This window comes from Coloeus monedula (genome assembly GCF_965178545.1).
Source record: "Coloeus monedula genome assembly, chromosome: 3".
NCBI lineage: Eukaryota > Metazoa > Chordata > Aves > Passeriformes > Corvidae > Coloeus > Coloeus monedula.
Genome location: NC_138783.1, coordinates 77,921,118 through 77,943,030, shown reverse-complemented (window position 1 = coordinate 77,943,030; position 21,913 = coordinate 77,921,118). Strand labels below are relative to the sequence as shown.

The following is a 21,913-nucleotide window of genomic DNA, read 5'->3' as shown; positions in this document are numbered from 1 at the left end:
GCAGCAGCAGGATCATGAGATCTTCAGAGCTTCTCTGACATTCCCAGATGTTGTCCTCATTCTCCCACATACAGGACAGGGAGACGAAGGGTAAGGTGCTGACAGGGCAGTAGCTTGTGTTGAGAGATCCCAAAGACATAAATTTGCTAGGAGATTCAGGAAATGTAGAACACACACAGGTGTCTGAAAGCCTCTGCTGCAGTTTTCCTTGTAAAATTGTCTTTCTTCTTGTTATCTCTTAAGTCATTATGAATTATCATGTAATTTATTTATTTTTTCTGTTGATATACTGGTTTTCACACAAGTTTATATGTAGAATGTTTTATTTTGACCAAAATTCTTTCCAAAATTCCACAGGCTAAATACTTTTCTGGCTTGATACTAATCAGTGCTTGAGTACAGTAGAAGGAGCCTGAGAAACAATAGTGTCATTGACAAAGAAAATGTGAACTTGCTGCCTACTTACTAGTCAGGAATTCTGTATTACTTGTGTGAATTGTGTTTAGTGATTTCTTTTTCTGTACCTTTGAGCATTCTTTATTTCCTCTCTTGCCACAAAAATATGTGAATGTACTTATCCCAAAAATGTGTTGGCATATGGATATATTTCTTTGCCAGCCTTTGATGACAGGCTGAGAAGTTTTCTATTGGGGGTGACCCTGTGCATGAATCCAGACTGCAAGGTTGCTGAAATACTGTTTTCTTGTACTTTCAGCATAAATCCTAACTATTGTAATTAAAAATTGAACACAGTTTCAGGTGTGGTAGCCTGACCCAGTAGCTCAGATGTGTGGTGTGGTGGGTTGATCCTGGCTGGATGGCAGATACCCACCAAAGCCACTCTGTCATGCCCTCCTCAGCTGGATAGGGGAGACAGAATATAGAGAAAGGCTTGTGGGTTGAGATAAGGGCAGGGACAGATCATTCACCAGTTACTATCATGGGCACAACAGACTCAGGGAAATTAGTATAACTTATTACCAGACAAATCAGAGTGGGGTAATGAGAAATAAATTCTTGAAAACACCTTCCCGTCATATCTCTCCTTTTCCTGGGCTTAATGTCACGCCCAGTTTCTCTACCTTCTCCCTACCAGCAGTGCAGGGGAACAGTGAATGGAGGATGTGGCCAGTCTATCATGTCTCTTCTGTTCCTTCCTCCTCAGGGGAGGACTCCTCACAGTCTGCCCCTGCTTCTGCCTGGGGTTCTTCCCACAGGAGACGGTCCTCCATGAATTTCTCCAGTATGAGTCCTTCCCACAGATGCAGTCATGCAGGAACAGACTACTCCACTGTGGGTCCCTGCAGGGTCACAGGTTCTGCCAGCAAGCCTGCTACAGCAGACACTCGTCTCTCCACAGATCCTGCCAGGAGCCTGCTTCCCAAAGGGTCACAGCCCACTTCGGGCATCCACCTGCTCTGGTGTGGAGTTCTCCCCAGGCTTCAGGTGGGTCTCTGGTCCCCTGTAGACCTCCATGGGCTGCAGGGCCGCAGCTGCCTCACCATGGGCTGCACCAGGGGCTGCAGGGGAATCTCTGCTCTTGTACCTGAAGCATCTCCTGCCCCTCCTTCTTCTCCTTGGTGTCTGCAGGGCTGTTCCTCTCACATATTTTCACTCCTCCCTCCGTCTGCAGTTGTTTTTTTGCAGTAATTTCTTTCCCCCTTTTAAATCTGTTATCCCCAAAGTGCTACCACCTTTGCTGATGGGCTTGGCCTTGGCCATCTTGGAGCCAGCTGGCACTGGCTCTTGTGGACATGGGGGAAGTTTCTAGAAGCTTCTCACAGAAGCCACCCCTGTAGCTCCCTGTCTGCCAAACTGTGGCAGGCAAGCCGAGTGCGTGTGGATAAGGCAGTACAATCACAGTTTGGATCATTGGCATGGCTCATGTGCTCAGATTTGATGCCTGAAAAGTCCTCCCTTGATAGTTCAGGGCAGTAGTACCAACACACAGCACTACTCATTTTTCAAGATGTAGTAAAACTCTATAGTAAATAGAAAGCCATTCAGGATGCTAATTTGCAAACTGAAATAGTGCTGATTCTGTGCAGCCCCAACAACAGCTCCTTTATTTAAGTGTGATTGCGTGGGAAAAATGGAGGAACTTCTCAGTAGTGATGCACTAAGGAACAGACAGTGCCTGCTGGTTTCCCAATGACTGATTGAAAGACAACTGTCTTTTTGTAATTTTGTTCAGTGTATTCCTCATGGTGTGTCATGCAGCAGCAGAGAACCACCATTGTTGGCGACACAGTGATGCCAGGATGTGGGATCTGTCTGTCCTTTTTCCATTTGTCTAGGTGCCCCCCCTCAGCCAGGGAAGGCACTCCTAAAATGCTAATGCATTACTGAGGACCAGAGACTAGTGCTACATCTATGCCAGGAGAGCATGCTGTAGTGTGCTCCCAGTTTTGTAAAATTACATAGTTGTGATGGAGGGAAGTAGTCATAATAAAAGCGACACGTGTGCCACTCTTCTACTCACAGTTCTCTTTCCCCTGCACACTAAGTAATTTCCATGTCATCCTCTACCTGCTATTCCTTTTCTCCACACTCCAGCTTCTCTGAAAACAGCAGATTTCTCCTTCCTCATGTACTACATTAGAAGCCCATTTTCTTGTCTTACCTTATCTTGCCTGCCTCGGTACCTCACCTTTTTCTGCCCTGACTCTTTCTGTCTTGTATAGGGTCTCAAATAGCAGTAGGAACCTTCCTATCAGTGTCTGAATTGAGCCATCTTTGACTAAAATGGCTGCTTGGACGCATATTCCTATTTTTGTATAGACCCATCAGTTCAGGGGTTTGATTGGTTAGCTGAATCCTATCTGTGTGTTTTGAGTTAATTTCAGTGATGCTGATAAGTGAGTGTTCACTTTAATTGCTTTCAGATAGTATGTGGATAATGTGGGTAACCAATGTCTTTGGTACAAGACATTGTCTAACACAGATTCAAAGACAGATCCTTCACACACCAGAGAGATGTATTTGGGTGCTGAGTAGGATGGGGAGGAGTATTGTTCAGATGGTTTTTGAGCCAGTGCTTCCATTCATAACTCCTGAGCTTCTTCAACATGTTTTTCCAGTGCCTATTCGCAGTTTCTGTCTTTTTCACATGTTGTGTCAAGAGCAGCAGACAAAAGCCAATTCCAGGTAAATTGAATCCAAAGTGAGGTGAGTTGAAACCCATTTCAGAATACATGGTACTGCTAATTCGCTTTATGCCTCCATAAATGAGGTGGAATCATATTTCAGTTCATCTGTCAAAGAGTAAGTTTTTGATATAAAGATCTGAGAACCTAGAAGTGCTGATGACAGTGTCCACAGTGTGGATGAACTCTTTAGCTATATGATGGCAATAATTTGCTGCATAGATCAAAAACTTCTTGTGGCAGAATGGTGAGGTTGAACATCCATATTGAATAGCACAGATGCAACCATGGCTTTTTTCATTATACATGCTTATAAAAATGGCTAAACAACAGAGCTGTTGTTTAGCTCTGTGGAGGGGGAAGGTAGTGAAAGCTTTCAGTGAAGCAGGGGGAGTTGCCAGTTTTTATTTAGTATGGTGGACCTGAACTAATAGCTGTTGCTTCAGACTCACAGAACCACTTATCATGACTTTATTTTTGTTTATTAAATTTATTGCTCTAGGAGTTGCATTTAGGGCAAGAACTGCTGCATACTAGGAGCTTTTAAAGGATATTTTTGTCAGTGTACTGAACAGAACCACTTACGTGCATGTCTGGTGTGTGGATCAATCTCATAGACTGTCTCCTGCCAGGTGGGTAATAAATGCTCAGCTGTGACAGTTCTGAAAGTCTAACAGCCAGACCAGCTATACAATGACCTCTGATGTAATGATGGGGAAAGGATTTGAGAGCAAATAAGGACCATTCACTCTTTAAAACAGGTAAATAATTTATTTTGCATGCAATAAGACTATTAGGAAGGAAACCTTTCTTCGCTTGCCACTCAGATGTTTTCCGTGCAAGCACTGAAGTTCAGCAGTTGGCAGGTGGAATCTCCATCCCAAATTTATACTACCACATTTATTAATTTTTGTTAATGATGCACCTCTATGCTCTGCACTTCCAGTTAGTTTCCACTGCTACTGCTTTAATGGAAAGTATTATCTTGCAGTGAATGAACTAAAAGAGAAGAGGTTTACTCTTCTATTTATCATCTGTTTACAGGGTTTTGATTAAAAGAATAAATGTGTTTCTCCAGCCACCTCAGCTAAAACAAGACCATCAATTTCTCAAAGCTCGTAAAAGACTTGGAGAAATAAATCTGAGGCATTCACTTTCCTGACAAGCTGCAAGACCCTGCAGAACTTGCTTTCACACTGGCATCTTTTCTGCCCTTTATGTCATGTGCAAAACACGAGGATTTGTGCTGTGCTAATCCCCCTAATGAGGGCTTCTCCCAACCTCTATATAAACCCTGCTCAAAGCCGTGGCTGTTGGGCAGGCACCACAGAGTCAAAGCACCCGTCTTTTGAACTGCATTCAAGGCAATTAGAAGCCGGGATTAAACAAACACCCAACACCAGCATCCTCAGCAGCAAGAATTATTATCCTGGTTGGCCGGGGCATGGAGCTGTGGTGAGGCCAGGCTGTCTCACAGTAGAGATCTCCCTCCTCTTCTCACTCAGGTTCAGCCGGGAGGCAGAGCCTGCACCCAGCTGTAATGGGAGCCCTGAGGTGGCTCTTCTGGGCTGGGCTGGGCTACCTAAGCTGCTGCTGTCCCCCACAGGTGCAGGCACAGTTTCCCCGTGTCTGCATGACAGTGGAAGCCCTTCGCCTGAAACGCTGCTGCCCGCCCTTGGGGACAGAGCCAGGCAATATCTGCGGGTCCCTGCAGGGCAGGGGACAGTGCGAGGGTGTGCAGGCAGACACTCAGCCCTGGAGTGGCCCCTACACTCTCAAAAATGTGGATGACCGGGAACGGTGGCCCCTCAAGTTCTTCAACCACAGCTGTCGGTGCACAGGTGAGATGGGTACTGGGGGGAGGCTATGGGGATGGAGGGGTCTACTAACCTTGCTCCAAAGGCCAGAGACATTCCTGGTGGTGTAAGACACAAAGAAGGCTTCAAATATTACCATTTTCCTAAAAATTCATCCATATTGGCAATACTATTAGTACTTTTTCAGAGCAGCAGGGTTGAAGAAGTGTTTTCTCTCACATAAGCTTTGATGTTTTCCTCTTTGCCTGTGGAGTTGTCCTTGTAGCCAGTGATCCCCTTTCTCTGCAGGGTTCTGGACCTTTCAGTGCTGCTTTCAAACCTCTATCACTGCTGATCTAATCACAGGTGCAGTGAAGCTGGATCGGTGTGCATTGTTTGAAGATTCATTCCTCATGGACTAGTAGTTTGCAGCATGACATAGCCCTGTGCACTGCAAGTCTCCTGATGTCAGGCCAGGGCATTTCCCAGGTTTGTTAACTAAATCTATCTCTTACACTGATCCAAAATGTGTCTGTACAACCACCAAAGAGGCCATCCCACGCTTTTCCTCCTCATCTCCAGCTACTTCTTCTCACTGTGACTTTACATAGGCTCCTGAGTTTGCTTGCTGGAGGTGAAATGGATCTGGGAGCAGATGTGCTTGAAGGTTAACCTGGCCAAAGGGAAAAGGTTCTGATGAGACCACTTCACTAATGCTGGCAGGAGGCAGTGAGCAGGAAGGTGAGCTCAGGGCAGGATAAGGTATCAGGATCCTTTCTCAGCAACAGCCCTGGCTGAAGGGGGGTTAAAATGAGCAGGAACTGCACCCTCAGCCCAGACTCCTGTGCAGGGCTGGCAGGAGATGGCACCACTAGTCAGGCAAAAGGCATGTCCCAGCCACTGAAGTCTCTTCCTAGGCACATTTCAAATGAAGCCTGGGATTTCTTGTTGAAAACATCAAGTTGTTTGAGTTTTCTAACATGGGAAGAATAAACTGCTTTCCTTCAGCCTGATTCTTAGAACAAGCTGAACTGTTTTGTCTAAAATACACCTTGGCTCTCACTACCAAAAAAACCTGGACCAATCTGAGAAGGCAGCACTGCAGAGAGTTTCAGCCAAAGAGGTTAAATTTTCCAGTGCAGTTATCAACTGGAAACAGAGAGAGGTAGTGGCAGATGACTTAAATGGATACATGGTGTTGCCGAAACTCCTCAAAATAATAACAATAGGCTTTAGAGTATCAGTTTTTATCTCTTCCTTTGACTGTATTTCAAATGCTTGTGTGAAAGGACTTTTCCAGATGGTTTGCAAAAAAAAAAAAGGATGCACTTTTTTTTATCTCAAAGGTTCTTATATACCTCTAAAACTTAAGTCAGGTATCACAAACAGACACAGATCCTGGGTCAGAAGAACACTGAATCACATGGACATACACCAATATTTACACAGTTAATCAGAGCATCAAAACCTGGGAATAAATTGAAGAGCAGTGGAGACAGACATGGTCTGCATAGTCAGACATTAATTTGCTTGTCCAAGTAGAGATAAGCCCTGGGATTTGATATTTGCAGGACTGGATCCCAAGTTACATGAACAGAATGTAGCGTCCTTTTCTTCAGCCTTACTTCTTAGCTGGCTGCTCCCCTCGTCTCTTTAAAACCCTCGGATTCCTCTCTCTCTTTGCAGTTTTTTAAATCTAAATATACCAGTGATAAAACAGTAAGTGAAAGGCATCCTTAAGAATGACTTTCAGAAAGTTTTCCTGGGCTGTACTCTGCTTGATGCTGTATGCAAAACCATTTCTGGGAGAATGCTAAGAAGTTCACGGCCATGTGGGATTTGAATTAGATCTGATGCTTTTACAGTGCTGGTGATCGTGGCTCAGTGTCTACTAGGGTTTTTTTGTGTTTTGTTTTTCCACTCAGTTTAATACACTGGTTGGTTGTCTGCACACCAGCTGTAAGTGGCATGACGTGTGGTATTTATTAGGCATCCAAAGTTATGCTAACCGTGTAACATAATGGTAGGTAACATATGGTAACATAATTTAAACATTCTCATTCAAAGGGACATGGAACAGTGCACATCTCTGCTATTAAGGTGTCCTGTTTTCCAAGTGAATGTTGTGTGCAAACTGCCTGTTTGGAATGGTTCCTGTATTGTGCAAACTCCAACCCCACCAAGGCTCTTTCTAGCACTTTAACAAGATAAACAGTCATGTTCCATCTTGGCACTGTTTAATTTATAGTTTAGAAATTGTGTGAATGATAAGCTATGGGAACTCCAACTACCATGTGGCTGATAATTTGGTTAGATGGTGCCAACTGAATGCGTCACATAGCTAATGGCTATATGGTATCTATCCAGGTCTGGGTCCTGAATATTTATGGCAATCGCTACTCCCCCGCCCCCCCAATGCCCCCCACGACAACCAGACAAACCAAAAAGAAGAAAGAAAATCCCTAACACAAGTATGGATGAATGGCTATAATGGGATCAGATAATTTTTTTCCATTTCTAGGCTTCAGCAGATAATATGCATTAGTTTTTCTTTAACTAAGGACAAATAGAACAAGATTAGAACAAAAGAAAGATCCAGCTTTGCTTCCCTCTTTTTGTGCCAAGGGCCATGGTCAATCAGCAACTGCAAGTCTGTTGTCAGGATGCTGCACATTTCACTCAATGTGTTGGTTTCAGCAAAAATATCATCTCTGTAAAAAAAAAAAACGGGGTTGTGGCATGAACGTAGTTGGAAGGTAGCAAAAAGTTTTTAGTTCTCGTCTAATTTCAGTTTTGAATTTATTGAATGTGTTCTGCAATTGGTTTGGGTGCAAATGATATTATTCAATATATATAAATTCTTAAACTGAAATGACCTGATGACAGATCCTGACAGTGTGCAGTACTGTGTGAAGGGGAATGTGCTAATTTGTTTTTGAATAAGGTGTACGTGTTGAATTAGACCAAGTGATGGGTACATGAGTCCAACCTTGAATATCGAGACTTGTAGCTGTTTACACAATAAAGCAATATTTCAGTGATAGCTAAATTTAGTTTATAAGAAAACTGTTATAGAAGTCTTGTGAACTAAATGCTATTTTGAATTCTAAATGATAATGTTGTATTGCTGGGATAGAGGTCTGGTATAGCATTTTAAAAACACAGTACAGAAGACTATTGTGAAAAACCACTGCAGTCTGTCATGTGGTTGCTAATGCAAATTGTCACAGTGGTTAAACAATGACGTAGTTTGAGTTCACTGAGGACTTAAACATAATTATCATTCTTTTTTTCTGCTTCCACTTTCTAAGGTTTACATATGGGCATGTGATGAACTTTGCTCTATTTTTTAATGTAAGCTTTTTGGTTGCCCAGGCAACCTCTGGGCTTGAGAAGAAGCTACAGTGGTGTGTGATGACTGGTGTTAGCATACACCAGTGATATTTATGAGCACATACCGAGTGTCAGGTCATTTAGAAGTGTGTTTTACTCAGTACCATGCCCATGGACTGACGCACTGGGAGAAGTAGCGTGGTCACAGTGCCTACAGAAACAGCCAGATTCACCCAACTTGACTGAGGAAGAGCACCTTAAATGTTGCTGAGTTTAGGTACAGAAGAAGACAGCTCCCAAGGCATGTGATCCCATTTCCAGACAAAAGGGTTAGTGGAGGAGACACAGATGATTTTTTTGACCAGTGTCAGCAAAATGGACATTCCTGGAAACAGTGGAACAAGCTGGGATCATCCAACAGAGATATGATCTCCCTGCTGTGTACCAGAATGACCTCCCACACTATGTTCTCTGGAAACCACAAGAGGTGATAATAATCTCTATTGTTCCTGGCATAGCCTCAGGAAAGCAGTACACTGGGTTCTTATGTGTTAGTCACTGAAGGTGAAAAAATGCTAAGGCATGAACCCGTGCATGTTCCTATAGTTCCTGTGTGCAAAAGGATCTTGAAAGGGTCTAACTGCCTTACTGAAAATATCTACTGTGTGCTATATACTGCTACCATGAGATTACTTTTCCTGCTCTCCTAGAGCTGTACCACCAGCAGAGCAGACAAGGAAGATAAGCTGCAAGAGACCACCATTTCACAACACTGTCATGTGGGAAGTTCACATGGCAGTAAATGAACTTTCTGGAAACAATAATGCATAATTTCCAGATCAGAGGCCTGGTAGAGTGCTTTAGAAACAAATGCTGAAAGTGTGTTTTGGGTGGGTCATGAAAAAGCTGGGTCTGATTACTGCAGTAATTTCTGTTCACAATGTGGGAAATCCCACAAACCTCCATCAGCTTCTTGCCATTTCAGCTGCTGCATAATGGCAGTCCTGTGATGCACGGAGTCTGTTGAAAGAAAATGACAAAAAGCAAGTTTTGATATCATGAAGTGTTGTTGTTTTGTGTGTTTCTGACAATAGAACATTGCCAAATAGACCTGAGGATGTGACAAAAATGTTCAACACAATCAGCAGAAATACTGCGGTGTGAAATACCACTTTGCCTGGAAATCGTCTCCTGTTTGCAAGTCTCCACTGCAGTCCTCCTCACTTAGTAACAGCTCATTCCCCATTGAAAAGTGACTGGGGAAGTGATGGAAAGAATGGACACCTCTAATTCCCTAATAGATAGGGTGGTTACAGGAGAAAATCCTGCAGAACATCAACTGGATATAATTAGCACGTGCCCAAGGGAAACAGGTGAGAAGTCATTGTTCCACCTGGCTCCACATACATACAGTTGGAGAAAAGCTTCTTCCCATGAAGATAAATCATCATTTCAGGCTTCTGCAACTTTCTTCTCAGAGCCTGAGGAGGTGCATAGAGTATACCTAAAATATGGATATTGTCTGGTAAAATGATTTCAGGCATCAAGACCTGCACAGATTCAGAGGGCCCTTCCTGAGAGAGGAATAGGCACCATCACAGCCTCAACAAGTGACCAAGAGTGTCTTGTTCTAGTACGAGCCCAGAGAGCACAGACCTACCTGGTCCTGCACTGACTTTGGTTCTGTTAGTGCTGTATTTCACTCTGATGCTTATCCAGCACTGTGAGTAGAAGGGTCCTTTAAATGACTGAAGGAATAACTGGCAGTCTCAAAAGATGTTGTTGACAGATCTTTTTCATGGTTAATTCCTGCTTTTTCCTCCTTCTCTTAAGGATTGGATTGTACCTGAGTGTGAGGGGTCAACAAATGCTTTCCAGAAGTTCGTGGTCCACGACTGAAACTTGAGAAGTATACAGGGCCTGATTAGGCAATGTTGCAAGATATTCCTAATTTTTGTCATCTGGCCAGTTCAGGCTGGAGTATGTGATGGGCCCTGATAGCTAGGCTGAGGCATGAAGAATGAACAAGCCACAGACAGTGGAGTACACCAAATGATAACAGTAATTGTGCTGTTCTGATGGGACCCTGAGGATACTGTGATCCAATAAATCTTCCATGTTCATACCCCCCTCCCCCCCCCATCCATACCATCCATACAATCATCTTTGTTTCATATAACTATAACCTACTTGCTTTTTGTGGAGTATGTCTTCATCCCCTTTAGCCAGTGCAGACCCCTGGCTTTGGGTGCCTTCCCTCATAGCTGGAACATGGCAGCTGTACCCAGCTGCTTCTACTTGCATCATGACAAGCGTAAGCCATACATCTGGAAATTGTCCTCATGGGATGCCATCAGGATGTGCATGATCCAAAACCTTGCTGAAGTCTTCATGCTTGTGGTCCCTAACCTTAGCACTGATCCTCAGCTTCATGGTAACATGTAAACGTAGAGATCTCAGGGGCTCTGAAGCAACAATAACCAACCTATGGTTGGTCCAAACTCTACAGTGAATCCTCATATCATGGCAGGTCTCACAGGAGTCTGTCACAGATGTTTACAGTTCAGCAGCCCTTACACTAAGAGCTAGACATAAGCTTCGGAGCCTTGTTGGTAACAGCCCTTGTAACCTTGGGGGTCTTTGAATTTGGTAATAAGCCCTGTAGCCCCTAACAATCTGAAATCTTGCCTTATTATTAGTTGTTGTTCTGGTCATAAGCTCAAGCCCACAGCTTAGGGACATCTGCCCATCTGGGAACTTTTCGTAAGACTCTTCCTCATCCCCATGTTAGTCCTGGATCTAGCAGCACCAATACGTGCGGTGAGCAGTGAGATTTTGTGGCATTTTGGAAAAAAACTGGCATGGTTGTTGTGGAGTGAGTGTGTGGGGAGTTGGAGGGGAGCTTAAGGAGGGGTTAAGGAGTCAGTGCAGGTTTTTGAGAACTGCATGGAGATCCCAGAGGAACGCTGGTTGCCGTTCCGCTCCCCCCTGCCCGGCAGCATGCCCACTGTCCTACGCTGCTGCAGTCTGCCAGCACACAGGCAGGGGGCAGGTGTGTACCGCAGGAATGGCCGGTTGTTCCCCGTCTCCCCCAGAAACCGGGAGCAAGTTGCAGTAGGGCATTTCTGCTGCTGCCAGCTATCTGCCACAGCGTGCAAGAGGCCACACTCAAGCAAGCTCTGCTTTCCTGGACTCTTCCATCTCATCAGAGAGTCTGAGCTAATATCCTAGAGCGGACCTGATTACTTGCCTTAGGAGTGATGCCAGCAGGGAACGACAGTAGTGCAGTGTTTCTCAGGCTGTTATTGCAGCTCTATTTAGTAATGCTTAAAGCATGACCAGCAGCAACCCTGGTGCTTGTCCTGGTTTGTGTTGGGCCCCAGATACACTGTTAAGAGGCACTAGTTTCTCATAAGTTTTGTCCTTAGGAGAACTGTTTTGTTTAGGGATTTTTTTTTTTTTTTCTGTGCTTAAGGATCCACGTGAACTGACCCTGCTTTGGGTTTGATCCTGGAAGCAGAGGAGTACTTGAGAGCTAGTCGAGCAAAGCACTTCATCACCGGCTTAACCTCAATTGCTCAGCTCTCTGTTCCGTGAGAGTCCTCACGTGCCTGAGGGCTTTGCAGAGCTCTGAGCACCTCAGGGCGTCGAGCCCATTACCCAGCACTTCTCCAGCTGGCTGAGTGTGATTCTTGGCCCTGCTGTGGCTCTGGGAATCGGGCCAGCCATCCTTCTGGTTAGTCAATTGGCAAAGCTGCCAGTCTGCTCAGCTGCTGTCCTTTCCAGGAACCTGCATCTCTGGGGAAGAAGAGCACTAATTCTTAATTCTTCTGCATTTCACTGTTAGTTTTCCCTGATTCATAACATCATGACTGATTGTTCTCTCTTGATCCAGGAAACTTTAGTGGCTACAACTGTGGTGAATGCAAGTTTGGCTGGACCGGCCCCGAATGCAACAGGAGGAAGCCAGCAGTTGTCAGGAAGGACCTCCACCCCCTGACAGCAGAGGAGAGAGAGCAGTTCTTCGATGCTCTAGACCGTGCCAAGACAACCATTCACCCGGACTATGTCATTGCAACTCAGCACTGGAGAAGTCTGCTTGGTCCAAGCGGAGAGGAACCACAGATTGCCAACTGTAGTATTTATAACTACTTTGTTTGGCTTCATTACTACTCAGTCAGAGACACGCTATTGGGTTAGTGCTTTTCTTTTCCAATGGGCTTTGCAGGTAAAGAAAAGGGTGAAAGTACCACTGCTGAACAAAGGTGTGTGCTTAACACAGCTGTGCTGCTTCATCAAGCACTGAGTCCCAGTAGTAGGCATAGAGTTGTAGAGCAGTTGGTGTAGAGACTTGCAGAGAAACAGTTGGTGGTGAGAAGCTGGTGGCCATCAGTAATCGAGGGAGATGTCCTTGGACCTGCTGTGGTCTGGTCCCCCCACCCCATGGCAGCTGGAGCACACCAGTTGCACCCCTGGTGCATCTTCGATCTGACAGGGAGCAGTGCACAGTCTTCACTTGAGTGAACTGAAGTGTGGTCAGGCAGCGACTGACTTCAGAAAGATGTTTCCAGTCCATAGGACAAGGTAGGTGCAGTGGCAGTGGGAAAGAAGTTCTGCAGTGGTGAAGGCACAGACCATGCAGAGATATTTGGGACCAGAGTGTTACTGCTTTCTGTGGCCTTCACCAAATCACTAAGAATGGGATTTGCCTGACTATCCACAGTCACCTTTTAAAACCAACCTAAGTTAGAGGTTTGGGTATCTAACCCCATGCTTTCTCCCAAATCCAGATTACTAGTCCTCATTGCTTTTCTAGGCAGAAGTACCTATACCAGCCCCATTCCCCAAAGCCTACTTCTTGTAGGAGGAGCACCAACTAGTATGGCTTTTCTACCTGGCAGTCCCATGTGCAAGCTGAACAGCCCATATCTATCTCCTTGCTGGAGGGCGACTGCTACTCTGTGGTGGCTTTCATTCAGTTTGCCCCTCTGACACAGTTCCATTTTGCAGGGCTGAAGGAACCAGTCTGTGGTCCAGCGAGAGCAAAGGTCCTTCAGGGGACAGGACAGTCATGTGGAAAGGGAAAGGGGCAACTTCTAGTGCTGCTGCAGTGGTAAATAAATACATATATGGCTTGAAGCTTTCTACAGTGATAAACCCCTATGCGGTTTGAAGCTTCTCACCACTCACCCAGCAAAAGGACAATACAAGAAATAACAAGCACAATTAGAAGAAAGTTGGAAAAGGATTCCAGATTACTATTGGCATGGAAAATGCTGAGGTTCTCTTAATAGATGGATGGTGTAAGTCTTGCAGCGGAGCAAGAGAATGAGATAATGCACATATTAGCAAGGAGATAAGGTTTTAGAAAGTAAAACTGCTTTTTAAAAATCAAAATCCACTAAAGTGGGAAGAAATCTTCACAATGTCCAACTTTTTAGGGAATGTGAAGTTTTGAGAAGCACTGGAGCAAATATCCACAGAGGAGTTTGTTTCACTTGTCCCAAGTAAGTGATGTAGCTTCTGATGTGTGCACTCTTTTCAAAAATGCAGAGCAGAAGGTTCTTGTTTAACTCCTCTCCGGGCAATAAAAGAAGGTGCTGTCTTTCTCTCCAGCCTCGTTTGAAGCCTAAACACTTACTTTATCTTTCTTTTGTAGGTCCTGGCCGCCCCTTCAAAGGTATTGATTTCTCCCACCAAGGACCTGCCTTCGTTACTTGGCATAGGTACCACTTGCTGTGGCTGGAGAGGGAACTGCAGGTTAGCTGAACAGCCTTTCCTTTTCCTTGCACAGCTTCTCCCTTTTGCTCTGTCACCTTGTTGAGCCAGCCGAGAGTAAGCTACTTCCTACGATAGTTTTCCTCCCAAAGTCCCAGGTGTATTTGCTTACTGATCTTATTTTTTTTGTTTTAAGTGAAATTAGTGCTTTCTGAGTGCTGAGGACTGAATGGTTTCTCACTGTGAACAGTGATGTGAAGGTTATCATGGAGATTTATTTTTTCCCTTCATCTCCACAACAGAGGATAGAAGATGTGAAGTAACAGTATTTATTAATAAGATTGAAGCAACACCTTCATGTAAAACTTGGCAACTGATATTCTTGGCTGATATTGGAGATACCATTCCAATGAAACCAGCTCTAAATATGACATATTATACATTTAATACATACATGTATTTAGCAATATGCCTTTTAAACAAATACATGTTTACATGCCCGAGAGTCAGTTGCAGAAGCATAGACGCAGAAGCATAGACTCATTTCCATTTGCATGACTTCTTTATTGGAAATGTTGCTGTATTTCAGCCTTAAGATCTCTAATGAGAATGGTTGCTTATCAAAATAGTTGCAGGATCTTGCTTGTGTGAAATCGTATCTGGCAAGCAAGCACAATCAAATGCACTGTACTCCCCTATTAACACAAGTTCTGATTCCTCCCCAGGGCCAGTTTTCTGGAACGAAAGCCAACCACATGCACAATTTTACCCATTACCCGCTTACATCACTCAAAGCCTCTTACTTGCTTAAGGCTCTATTTATCTCTACTCCTGCTCTCCTGCCTGGTCTCTGAGTTGGCAGAAAGCCTAACATGGCCAAAGGAAGTGCAGTCCCACAGTAGGGGAACTAGAGACAATGTCTTTGCTTAGACTGATTCAATGCCACAATCTTTTGGAAGGAGTTGGAGCGGCACTGTGAAATGCAGGTAGCCGAAATGCAGAATGAAATGCACATAGAGTGAACTATCCAGTCAAACAGCTTGAAGGAGTCCCTTTCCTTCTCTTTCCTTTGGAGGTGATTCCCAGCTAATGCATTCCTGTCCCTTGCAGCGTCTGATGGGCAATGAGTCCTTTGCGCTGCCGTACTGGAACTTTGCCACAGGTAGGAACGAGTGTGACATCTGCACCGACCAGCTCTTTGGAGCATCACGGCCAGAGGACCCAGGCTTGATCAACCTGAGCTCCAGGTTCTCCCAGTGGCAAGTGGTTTGTAACAGGTATGAGAATATCCAGGGGAAGTTCGCATATGGACAAAACCTTGTCATTCAGCATTGACAGCATGGGCTGCTCTCTCAGTGTGAGGGAGTGGCAGGAAAGGAGCCAAGGCATCTTCTTTAAAACTGGAAATTGCCACCAGTTTATGTGTAGATGGTGCTGTGTAAACTTTCTCTCTCGTATTATAGAAGTGTATTTTTTAAAGATGATTCTCCTAGTACAGGATTTTTGTTGATTTAGCCAGTTTATGGCTGCAAAAAGTCTGAAGAGTTTCCATGTTGGCAAGTATCTTTCTAACAAAAAAATGCCTGTGTGTTGGTTCTCTATAACATACACGCAACTCATCTCAGCAGCAGAAAAAGAAAACTGTTTTGGCATGTAGGAAGCTAGAGATAGGCTGAAAAGTCTGCTACGTTGTTTTGGATGAGACCTTAACCCTGGTATATTTAATGCAGTTTGGGGATTGACTTTGAGGTATCTGAGATTTCACATGAAAAACAACATAGAGCCAGCCAGGAGCTTGCTGCCAGCTCCCTGTGGGAATGTGCTGACTTGCGTGAGAGCAAGGCTTTGACAGGGGATTCGGATGCAAGATTGGGGTGCTGTGACAAAATGCTGTTGGTTACAATATCCATGCATCATTCTTCTCTCAGCTCAGGGGTAGTGTGCAGTTAGTCAGACAGAGGTACCAAAAGCTCAGGGTTTTTGAGTCTCTTTTTCTGGATACCAAAAGAGATATTTGAAATTCCAGCTTTAGGCACCAGTTGGCTTTAAGTCCTGCCCCTACTTTTTCTCAAAGATAAATAGGGCATTGGTTTTTTCTTGAAAACTGAAGTGACTAAATTCAGCCTTGTCAAGGTAAAACCAAGAAGAGCTTTTGTTTACTTCTGAAGTTTCTGAAAATGCTGTTTCATTTCACACTGAACGGCACAGATTTTTTTTGTTTGTTTCACAAGTGTTACAGTTTTTTTCTTCTCCTTCCCTCTTTCTCTCCCTGATGTAACAGATTTGCTCCCCATTAGTTACTGGGTAACCCCTGCATGAGCAGGTTGTTCTCGAAGGCCCTGAAAAAAGAAGATGCAATGCATTGCTATTGCTTTTCTTCTAAAGGGGATGAAGGATGGAAAGGGAAACCCTCACAGCTCACATTTCAATATTTTTTTCTTCTTTTTGTTAAGAGTTAAAAAATAGTCCTTACTCAGGAGTGAAAGTTTGCCAGTTCAAAGTTGAAGTCTGTTTTACATTGCCTGACAAAAACTCTTCTTCCAAAGCCCTTGGAAGGGGAGAAGGCGTGATGGGAGTTGTGCTTTCCTTTTCTAAAGCATCCTCTCTCTGTGGACAATGAACTTGGTAACCTTTGGTCTAAATGACTGATGCTCCAGAGAGGAAGCAGAGCCACAGAAAGCCATGTTATGGTGACAGTCCTGCAACAAATTAATCTCCCAGGCCATGGGAGGTGAACTGAGCTGCCACAAGAGGTGTCCATCCCAAACCTCTGCTCTCTCACATGTATAGCTGAGGCCTCTTTGTACTGTGTGAGAAAAAGCCAGCAAACAAGGCATCACCTTCTTCTGACTTGTGCCTCTCTCTGTTGCACGCTCAGTTTGGATGACTACAACCGCCTGGTCACGCTCTGCAACGGGACTGCTGAGGGGCCGCTGCGGCGGAGGCCGCCCCAGGGCTCCAGTGAGCAGCTGCCCACCGTGGAAGATGTCAGGAGGTGCCTTTCCCTGCAGGAGTTTGACAGGCCCCCCTTTTTCCGCAATTCCAGTTTCAGTTTCAGGTTTGTCCTTCAGCTCCTCTAGAGCTGGCTGGGTCACTGGTTTTCTTTACGAGCACATTTGTCAGCTAAATGTGGTTACTTGATGGTGCTTTTACCCATCCACAGGAATGCGCTGGAGGGCTTTGATAAACCAGATGGAGCCCTTGACTCACCGATGCTGAGCCTTCATAATTTGGTTCACTCTTTCCTGAATGGGACCAGCGCTCTCCCTCATGCAGCTGCCAACGATCCCATCTTTGTGGTATGACTTTTACCCCCAGCCTGATTGACCATGACTGTGGCTTAAAGGCACCTTTCTCACCAGAGATTTGCAGAAAAAGTAAAGCAAATTCCCTAAAAATTAGTCCTTTAAATAGAAAAGGAGGAATCCTTTATATTTTCTTGAACACTGCCACACCTGTGTAAAGGTTGAATAAGAAGGAAAAATACGGTAATCTGTAAAATATAAAATAAGATTCTAGGGAGAAGAGCTGCTATTCTGAGTCATGCTGCTCTGAATCCTTTCATTAGGTGGTATCTAAATTTAATGGCTTATATTACAATTTAACAGCAACAAGGTAAGGTGAAAGTACGCCTAGTTATTTTAAAGCAGTAGATTGAGGGACTTGTTTCTTTGCTTCAAAATTTACAGGCTAAAAGAATGTCCATCTGATATCAGGGTCTCTTGGGAAATAGAAAAAATGTGATTTCACTGGTGCATCAGAATAGTGCTGCCCTGCCATGAGCAGCACAAATAGCAATGTGCAAATAAAAAGCCAGTAGTCGACTCTGCTTATACATCTTTCTCCCCTAAGGAATTTGTGCCAATTTATTTTCCTCTTTGTTAGATTAAACCACAGTGTTTACATTACATATAAAAATTCTTTGTATATTATGTCTATATATTATGTAGATACATTTCTTTCTTACCTTTAAGTTTTCAATCTTTTTTTTGAGAAATTAGTCCAAACACTTACATAGTGGTTTTCCAGATTGTTTCCTTAATAATTCTTTAATTCTTGCATTAGTTTATTTCTTACACAATGAAATTCATTTCAGTATGCTGTAATTTTGTACAAAAGATATCTTCTATAGGATATTTTCCAGTTTTTTCCCAGGGTTGTAATTAAAAAACATGAGTACATCAGAAATTAGTTTCAGACATTCATAGTAGTTGTCTGAAACAACTTTCCTGTATTAGTCAATTATAGTTCTATAAACTCACCTGATCAAATTCATGGCCACCTGGAGCTGTGGAGCTGGTGGCACGTGCTCTAAAATGAGCATGATGGAGTCAAATTTCCTGCAACTTTCCATACTTGTTCAGAGACGAGAAAGACTAAAATATATTTGAAAGGCACATTCACTGGAATGAGCTCAGTGGTTCCTCACCTGAGAAGATTCACCTGCCCATTCAATGCCAGCTGATGTTAAACTGTCTGGGAAAAGATCTTATTGTGAACGAGCAGCAACAAGAGTGTGTAAAGCAAAATGTCCCATGCAGAAGATGAGTTCAGCCTTCTCATGAGCTCTTCTGGTTTCCCATTCTGTAAATCCCATCTAAATTATATTATGTTCCTCCTGCGCATTTGTTGAGTGTTTTAAAGGTGGTTGAATTCTGAAAGAGCTTAATAGACGTCGTGCCCATGGCCGGATTTGCAGGTCCTTCACTCCTTTACTGATGCCATCTTTGATGAGTGGATGAAGCGTTTCAAGCCCCCTAACAACACTTGGCCTGAGGAGCTGGCGCCCATCGGTCACAACCGGCTGTATAACATGGTCCCTTTTTTCCCTCCGGTGACCAACGATGAGCTTTTCCAAACTGCGGAGCAACTTGGCTACACCTACGCCATTGACCTGCCAGGTATGTCCCAGGACGCTGTTCCTGGCCAAGTCATGACACAGCTCACATTTTCCACGGCACAGGCATATATAAAATAAGGAACCTTTCACAAAATGCACATGTCTATTCACCTGCTCACTACCCAACATTAATATTTGGGTACCTGGAGAGATGTACCTGGGTGTTTTATGTTGTAAACCCTCCATTTTAAAGATTTTTCGTGTCCATAGCTGGGATGTGTCTTAGGGTTTGTCTATCCATTTGAAATTACCTTTGACACAAATCAGACAAAGACAAAATAGCAAGAAAGCACAGTATTTATACACAAAATCCAAATTTTGCAAGAAGATACTAAAATACTTGTAAAAGGCAGAAGGGTAAGAACTGCATGAAAATCATGCTTCAGCTCCTTTTCCAAAGATTAAATCTAAGCAGTTTCTTTCTCCAGTATTACTTTGAGAGGCAGTAGGTGCTTATCTAACCTGTGTGGGCAGGAATTTCTTCTAAATGCTTACCATATATCTGTGGTTTTAATCTGTGGAGACTGTTTAAAGGTCTAGAGACTGCAAAAGATTGAAACCCTTGTCCTCAGGCTGCATTCATGCAGGGGAGCCCTACTTCGTGGAGGCATGCTAGCTGCTTCTGCAGTGCTTTTCTCAGGGGCATCCCCAGAATTTCCCCTGGAAATTTAAACTTCCCCTCTTATGGAGTTTAAGTTTTCCTCCCTTTGGACTAATGTCCCCCTCTCCTGCTTTGAAAATGTGGATGCCCCTTTGGCATGAGGCACTCAGAGAGGAACACGGGCAGCTTTTGATTCTGCTGCTTCTCAGCTCACACCTAAAAATATTGTTAGTTCACTGTGAAGGAGGGTATCTATCCCTGTCTGTATGGCCTGTGTTCAGACAATAAAGCTTTTATATCCAAACCCTTCTCTTTCATCTAAAAGAATAACTTGCTAATTGTACTTCAGGTAATCACATTAGAAATAAACATATATTAATACATTGCAGATTCTTACTTGAAAGGTGGTAAAGAGGTAAACAATTCATTTTGGGACTTTACTAATTTTTTGAATGATTGTACTCAACTTTTTTGAAGACTGCAGGTTGGGGCACAAGACTTTTAGTTGCTTTTATAGTCAGTGTGACATCTCCCTTAGCCATCTGTCTCCTCTAACCCATATGTCTAAAAAACTTTTAAATATGTGCAGTCCTCTTGAGAGTTTTTTTTTTGGTGATTGTTTTGTCAAACATGATTATTGCCATCTCAGTATATGTAGAATTCTTCAGAAAAGGAGAGCAGGCAATTTTTGCTTCTGAAAGCAGAAATGAAAACACAAAAATTCAGTCAAATGGAGCAGTGTTATTATAGGAATAAGCAATATTATCTTCGAAGACAGCGGTTCTTCAGAAGTGGTTCAAAATCAGCAGATGCGATCTGGAGCTGGTCAGCAGTACCACACTAAGTAGTGTTTTTAGTTAAAAGTTTGACAATAGGCTGCTTTGTGGTCTTTAGGAAAATTTGAGGGTTTTCTGTTGACCAAAATAGCTTGGAAACAGCTGTCTTGAAATGGCACTATAGAAAGAATGCTTAAATCATTCATAATTTTGGCCAAATTAGATGAAAGAATGGTCTTTTTGTTTTGTCAGTGTTAATCTTTCCCATTCGCAACACTTTAATTTGTATGAATTGTTGATGTTTAAATTCAGCTCTAGACTCCTCTGGCAGGAAGCATCTCCAGCTCTGGTATGTGTCTCAGTTACGTGGTGTGTTGTGAGCTTTCCCCGTGGCCAGTAGGTCACAAAGCTGCACAAGTAATCACAATTATCAGCATGTAGGAAACATTGCGTCTTCCATGTAACTTGCAAAATTGAATGATGGGCTGTCCTCACTTCAGTTGTTTCATATTTCCAGGTTCCCTTGAAGAAACCCAAGCATGGGCTGTCATGGTTGGATCCACAATTGGAGGAGCACTTATAGCTCTGGCCATGCTTGTTCTGTTGCTTGTTCTTTTCCAGCACCGAAGGCACAGAAGAGGTTTTGAACCACTGATGAATGTGAGCTTCACCCCCAAAAAGTACATGGGAGAGGCCTAGTGCCCTCACTTTCTTTCTTTGCTTGCTCTTGTAGGAAGCGACCTTGATTGCCTTACTGAGATCTTAGCTGAGACTTTACCACACACTCCTTTGGCAGCTGACTACATTGTTCTCATTCAGGTTTTTCCCATTATCTTGTGAATTGTAACGTGTGAAGTCTCTGGGTACATATGAGCAAGGCCCAAGTCAGACTAGATTTTTTTCATTATTAAATGTTATCTGGAGTGCATGACACTTGTAAATCATCCTCTATTGATTTAGATCAAGACAGCTAAGAATCCAAATAGGAGAAAACCAGCTTGAATAACCAAGATAATTTTTCACCTCAATGTGTTCTTGATTTCATTTCGCAGTATTAAGATGTGCTGAAAGTTATTAATTCTACATGTATATTTGAATAACATATTATTTTACAGTTATCAATAAATATTCTGAATAACATAGTCTTGTTTTGAGGTTCAAAACGTTTCATGCTGTATGAGAAAATACTATAGGAACACCCTGGTTACAGTTTATTTCAGAAACATGATCAATTCTATATGTTATTTCCAATAAAGTTGCTGTTAGCAATACCAGGTAAACTCCAAAACTCCAATTCTCTGAAAATTTAAGAGCAGGATTTCCCTGACACCTATACACTTGTGTTTTACCTCTGTGTTAGTGACCTTGGACAGAAGTTGAAAGTAGGACTTAACTTTTTTGACTCTGATGCACTGTTCTATGTATCTAGACTTAAACTTCCAAATTTCCAAAGTCTGGGATTCAGGACTCGAGGTAACAGGATTAAGATAACTTTCATTACTCAGGTGTGCAGGTGGGGAATCAGGTTTGGATGTGGCAGTCACCACATCCTAAACATTTCTTCATACATCCCCTATATATTTCTTTATTTAGACATAAGTTTGAAGCCCATTTGTGTGGTTCTTCTGTGTTGTCTTGGAACA

At 43.3% G+C, this 21,913-nt stretch overlaps 1 protein-coding gene across 1 annotated transcript; it reads left to right on the top strand.

The window, feature by feature from the left end:
* Positions 1 to 4,656: 4,656 nt before the first annotated feature.
* Positions 4,657 to 20,969, top strand: DCT (dopachrome tautomerase; the record flags this gene model as incomplete). Its single annotated transcript, XM_082279350.1, has 8 exons — positions 4,657 to 4,987; positions 12,171 to 12,470; positions 13,935 to 14,035; positions 15,104 to 15,270; positions 16,872 to 17,051; positions 17,157 to 17,292; positions 18,693 to 18,894; positions 20,788 to 20,969. Exons 1-8 carry the CDS (start codon positions 4,687 to 4,689, stop codon positions 20,967 to 20,969), a joined length of 1,569 nt encoding a protein of 522 aa, XP_082135476.1. The 5' UTR covers positions 4,657 to 4,686.
* Positions 20,970 to 21,913: the final 944 nt, after the last annotated feature.